Here is a 6,522-nt window from a genome sequence, read left to right on the forward strand (position 1 = left end):
AAACAGATATGCACATTATATTAAAACTTTTAATAAGTATGGGCTAGCAAATAATGCATGATATCCTTGGTAATATCCTTTTGTAAATTTTATTAAGTAAAAGACAGCAATAAAGTTAGATCCCACATCTTGAGCAACAGTTGGATCCCATATCTGGAGATAGAATCTTCACTGTCTTCAGAGTTCTGGTTGTTGGGTGACAGTAGGGAGCTAAATTTCTGAAAATCATACTGACATACCCTGTATCCATCTCCCTGTCCAGATAAATAAAGTTATATATAATATGGGCTAAGAAAAAAAGCATTTAAATAAATATACTGAAGGCAATTGCTTAGCCACAGAATGCAATTTACAGGCGTAAGCAGTCCAGCATTATCTAGTCAGCATTTTAGTCATATTCTTTCTAGTCTTGTTTAAACAAGCAAATATGGCTGATACTTTTGGCTGATACTTTCGATACTGTTATATAACATAATATTTTTATTAAGTTAGAAATATTTTTTCTTTCATTAACTCTGTTTAGATCACTTTATTTCAATTTCTGCATAGTTTTCCATGTAACATATGAGCTACAATTTATTTGACCAGTGCTCGGTTTGCAAAAGTTGAGCATATTTTGCTTATTTCCTTTCCTTGTTTCTGTATTTATAAGTTAAAGTGTCTATCTGCACAAATCTTTCCGAATCACAATGGTTGCAATATTTTCAGGATTTGTAATACATATTTTCAAAATTTTTTTCTGGCAAGGCTGAGCCAATTTGTATCTCTCTGCATACTAGTAAAGTATGAGGAGTTTACTTGCTGCACCTGCCAACCCCACATATAAGCATGACACACATGCCTTGCCTACATGGTTCCAAACTATATTCATTCATTATATGTATTCATAGCCATCATGCACTAGATACTGTTCCTGCCCATGGTAATAAAAGGATGTAAAAGAAAATCTGATCCTGTCGCCATGGTGCTTATAGTCTAATCAGGGAGACAGAGTATTGATGAAACAACTGCACTCAGCCACTAGTTCAGTGTGGACACTGACCACAGTAAATTTGAAAATAAACCTAGAAACCATTATGTTTTGATAGGTGATATGTTCCCAAAACAAAAATTCCTAGTTTCTTATCTCCTTGCCTTGTAACACACACTAGAATGATACCTCCTGGGCCTCTGCTACCTAATAGAGATCTTATCAAAAAGTCTTGTGCTGCTTTTCCATAATGAAGCCTGTGCTTCCTTGATTGGAATCTTGTCTATGCAAATTACAAAGGGACAGGCAATAGCGGACCCAGCTCTATCCTGTATTTTATGGCCCTGTCCTGCAGAAATCCATTTTCTAGCTTGCAGCCTATTCCTCTTTCTCCTCCTGGACTAGTTAAAGCAAGTATTCCTAGTTCCATAGTGATGCCTTTGAAACTCTGGCCCCCAATTTAGGCCCTAAGAACTCCATTGGACTTCATAGAACACATTGATCCCAAGTTTAATAGCATTTTATCAGATTTCACACATCCCTTCTATACATTTCTGCTAGCTTTCTTGGGGTCAGGATCCTGGTGCTGGTACAGGTGCAGAGTACGGCATAGGGCTCTCTTGACCTCTTGATTGCGCAGGCAGTAAATGATGGGATTGAGCAATGGTACAATGACAGCATACAGTACAGAGACCAACTTGTTGGTGTCAAAAGCTGAGAGTGCCTTTGGCCGAGCATAGATGAAGATACTGGCTGCATAGAAGATTATCACGACAGTGAGATGAGAGGCACAGGTGGAAAAGGCCTTATAGCGTCCAGCAGCCGAAGGAATGTGCATCACAGCACCAGTAATGGCCACATAGGAGGCCCCAGTGACAGAGAGTGGCCCTAGAAGAATAAAAATGGCCAGGATGAAATCTGTAAGCTCTGCTGTGGACATGTCAGTGCATGAGAGGTTGAGCAATGGAGAGACATCACAGAAAAAGTGGTTGATGATGTTGGGGCCACAGTAAGAGAGGCGAGAAATAAGAAAAACTTTGACCATGGAGATGCCAAAACCTCCAGCCCAAGAGCCAGCAGCCATCTGCACACACAGCCGGCCACTGACAATGACTGGGTAGTGGAGAGGATAGCAGATGGCCACATAGCGATCATAGGCCATAACAGCGAGAAGGACACACTCAGTGCAGCCCAAGCCAAGGAAAAAGTAGAGCTGTGTCATGCATCCCTCAAAGGAGATTAGCTGTCCATGATCCTGTTTGGACCCAACAAAGCCAGCAAGCATCTTGGGAATAGTAACAGTGACATACCACATCTCCAGAAAGGACATATTAGCTAGAAAGAAGTACATGGGTTTGTGGAGGGTGGAATGGTTCCTAATTGCCATAATGATGAGTGTGTTCTCAGTCAGCACCAACACATAGGCCAGCAGCAAAAGGGCAAACAATAGGACCTGTAGTGGCGCAGGAGCAGGGAAGCCCAGCAACACAAACTCACTCACTCTGCCACTATGGTTCCTCCACTCCATGTCATTGGTCTCTCTTACTACTCTTCAGGAGATGAGAATAGAGAGTCTTCAGTAGGCCGCAACAAGAACCCAGCCTTTCTCTTAATGGTCGAATGCCACGTAAGGAGTTGATGTAATTAATCACTGAGCTGAGGCCACTGCTCTCTTCTTTAATCTGGAAATGAGCTAAGGCAAACATACAAAAATAAATGTTTTTTTATTGGGAACAAGACAGGAAGGAGTCTGTTCTGACCTTTGGAGAAGCATGCATTGAGATGCACTGGGGAAAAATGACACTATTTTGTCCCCAAAGAACATAGATCAAAACCAAAAAATTGAAAGAGTCTCGGCTGCCCTAAAATGAGAGTTTGTCTTTGAGTTGGATCATGACTCTGTTTTGAGGAAATAAGTTACACAATGGAGGAATAACAATCACATATAATACAATTGAGTTATTATTAGTGCAGGCACCGTTATTAATGCAGGCACTGCCGTAAAACCTTTGCAGTATTAATTCGCTTGATCTTAACAACAATCCTGTGGGCTAGTAGTACTAATAGCTACAACTGTATGCCTAAAAAAACTGAAATATAGATTTAAGTGACTAATTCTGGGTTGCAGAAATAGCAAGAGGTAGAACTGGGAAGTCAGGACCTTGCAGCTTCCAAAATATTTAGGTGATGTAAAGGAGGGACTGTACAATACATCTTGGATGTACAGCTGGGAGACAGAATCTTTGAGACTCAGCTACAGAAACAGTTCCTTCCTGCCAGGAGGAAAGAAAGACAAAAGCAGAACACAAGAAGGTCACAGCACCTGTAGAGTGGAAGTCTACAGAACCCAGTACTTACAAGGAAGACCTGAGATTCACTGGGAAATCAGATTAGGAAATGGATGCTGGATGGCAGAAAGACTAAGAATTACAAGGTGCTGGAAGTTGTACTAAGTATATTGAAATGAGGATAGAGTATCTTCCTCTAACATTAAAGCCCATATAAAAACATACATTTACTAGGATACTCTGTTTACCTTGGTATCAAAGATAAAAATTTCCCTTTCCCTTTAAAAACTTCAAGCCATTTTTGTGTCTCATGTAGAAAAGAAGTTGGGATTTTTACATGGGAGTGGATATGAAGGAAGGGTTATTTTTACCCTGTGCCCCTGTACAGTTATAGCATTGGGAGAGAGTGTGGAGTTTAGAAAGGAGAATGGGGTAGAGTCAGCTGAGCATCTGGGTGTGATTTCTTCTCAGATTTCTCACTTTTTAGTCTTAAATCTGTCCCTACAAGGTTAGTGGGGGCAGAATGTGCTCACAAATTAAAACAACCTGCTAATAATTTTATGCCTGACTTTCTCTTCTCTGTATGCTCTGCTGTCATTACTTGAGCATTACTCAGTACTTGAGCCCTTGAATTTCTCTTAATACTGTAACGCAATTACAAAATACCTATGTCCCTGGCTTTCATTTCCCATCACTCTCATTCTTTCCATTCACACCCACAATTTTATTTATTTCAAAATTGATGGTTGATCAGCAATGCTCTAGACCATGGGCTAAGAGCTGTGGTATACAAAGGTTCATAGACACATGCTGAGTCTTCAGGATCTTATAATCTAGTTATAGGGGCATATCTTCACCTTCTCATCCCTGAAAGTTTAAGCTACATGCCTATCCCAATGCCATACATGTACATACATAGATAAGTGGGAACATCAAACCTACAATTGCTGTTTATGACCTTAGCCTTGATCCTTTCTCCTCAATACCTACCTCATACACCCTTCTTTTTGCTTTTGATCCTTTTGGCCTCGGACTTTCATTCATATCCTTTGGTCACTTCAACCTTCATGTCTGATGCTCTGCACACTTGAAAATAATAGCCTTTCACACATGGACTCCCAACAGATTTTTCTGCTTATAGTCTTACCCTTAAAGGTGAGACCTTAGCTCAAAACTGACCATTTTACTCTCCTTAAAACTCATCCATAGTCCCTTTGTGTACACAATAAATGCTCAAATCATTTAGCCTACAGGTACAAGGCCTATAGGCACTTCATGATTTTGCCACTGCTTCCACCTAAACCTTATTTATTACCACAGTCTACACTGTATTTTATACCTTGCAGCTCTCAGCACACACCATGTGTATCACCTCATAGCTTTCCTCATGCTGCAATCTCCATGAACTACATCCTATTTAGCCTTCACGTCTTGGTTTATAAGGCTTCTATCCATGGAGACATTAGGTACTTTTTTTTTTTTTAAACTTTTCCCTTCACAGGTTCGGTGAGATTCCTGTGGTTACTTGTCTCATTAGAGTCCATGAAAGCCTATTTATCATTTTGCTTGCTATATCCCTGCAGCTGTTGATCAGGTGGATGTAAAGGAGGACCTCTGTAGCTGAAGTGGTTCCACATGTCCTTAATGGTGGAGTATGGAGTGGATATAATTCTATGGATGTCACAGGAGTTCCACAAATCTACTATGTCTAGAATAACCTTTCCCAAGCAAGTTATTCCTCTATTACAATAAATGGCATTAGCTTTCATACAGTCTCCTATGCAAGCCATCTGGAAGTTTCCTAGATATTCTGTACCCATCCACCCTTTCCCCCAACACACATCCCACACTTAACTAATCTAAGTTCTAGCTAAAATGCCTCTTTAATTATCTCTCGTATCAGTCCCTTTTCTTCTGTCCTATTTCTACTGCCTTCCTCCTAGTTCCTCACAGCAGGTCCTTGGTAGTCCTTGATTTAACTATTTTGACAGGATCTTACCTGGTCTTTTTTCCTCCAGCCAGTACCCTCATCAGTATAACTCTCACTTGTTTTCAGAGTCATATTTCTCTATAGAAACCGCTGACAACAAGAGCATCCAGTTTTTGAGAACACATACAAAATCCTCCAGTAAAGAATCAAAATGTATTTCCTTTTAGCTGTTATACAGCAATCTAATCATTGCCTACTATTTAACTTTTTAAAAACATGTCATGACATTATATAACTCTGTAACTTTACACGTTTCTGTCAAAAACACCCATTCTTTTCCTAGGAATTTTTCTCGTAATGTTTTAGTCCCTTAGTTATTACCCCTCCAAAAGTACCCATATTTCTATACACTAGATTATTTGTTGGAGCATCTATCTCTCCTTCTGACAGTAGTTCCTGTTATAAGGTTTCACTTACTGATTATTAAAGGTTTATAATGTGGTTGCATGAATGCATGGCAAAATGGAGAAAGGTATGATGTGGGCAGAACAGATGAATTGCAGATAACAGGAATGGAATAAAAAGAAAAAAGTATATAAAAAGGATTTTGGTGGAAATGGTCAGGAATAGAGAATTTAAGTGGGTAACTGAGAATATGACAGAGTTGGAATTATATGCAAGTAAAACATGCATTGATTGTAGATCTGCAGGGACCAGATAAAACATGAGGAAGTTAGATTAAGTGCAAGAAGATTGGATTTACATGAAGAAGATATAATATTTGGGAAAAATGAACTTGCTATATAGACAATAAACCAATGAGAGATAAGGTGGAGATAACTAGAATATTGAAAGGATAGACTGGAAATGGATGATCAAAAATACCGTAGGGAGAGCAGGTAGATTATGAATAAGTAAAGGACCAGCTATGAGAGGAAAAGATAAAGAAAGTGATATTAATCTAAGTATCAACAGAATTAATACATGTGGAAAATATTGAGAGGTTTGGGATTTTATTAAGTATAGAGAGGAATAAGAAGACGGCTATATTAGACATAAGTAAAGAAAACTTGGGATAATTGACCACTTGAAGAGGAATCAGCAGATAACAGAATCCACTCACTTTATTCAGATGTCACTGACTCATCAAGGTCCTCCTGAGATGGCTGGGTTGGTTAGGAGAGGATTTAAAATGCATGCAAAAAAAGTTGAGTCATCAGGACTAAGAAAGATGATACAGATATTCCACTTTTTCTTCCTCCCATAGACAGAGAACACTGCCAAGCTAGGAAAGATTCCTTTATCCTGCACTTCACTCCCTCAGTCCCCATTTT

The 6,522-nt window shown here is 39.3% G+C and overlaps 1 protein-coding gene across 1 annotated transcript; it reads right to left on the minus strand.

The window, feature by feature from the left end:
• Positions 1-1,320: 1,320 nt before the first annotated feature.
• On the minus strand, positions 1,321-2,927 carry LOC100602452 (olfactory receptor 6A2). The gene has a single exon (XM_003254874.3). The coding sequence runs from the start codon at positions 2,496-2,498 to the stop codon at positions 1,515-1,517; it is 984 nt and encodes a 327-aa protein (XP_003254922.1). The 5' UTR covers positions 2,499-2,927; the 3' UTR covers positions 1,321-1,514.
• Positions 2,928-6,522: the final 3,595 nt, after the last annotated feature.

This window comes from Nomascus leucogenys, chromosome 15, assembly GCF_006542625.1.
Source record: "Nomascus leucogenys isolate Asia chromosome 15, Asia_NLE_v1, whole genome shotgun sequence".
In the NCBI taxonomy this organism is placed as follows: Eukaryota; Metazoa; Chordata; class Mammalia; order Primates; family Hylobatidae; genus Nomascus; species Nomascus leucogenys.

What these genes read in the sequence shown, in the direction of transcription:
- LOC100602452 (XM_003254874.3), bottom strand. Translation starts at nt 2,498, where the DNA reads ATGGAGTGGAGGAACCATAGTGGCAGAGTGAGTGAGTTTGTGTTGCTG.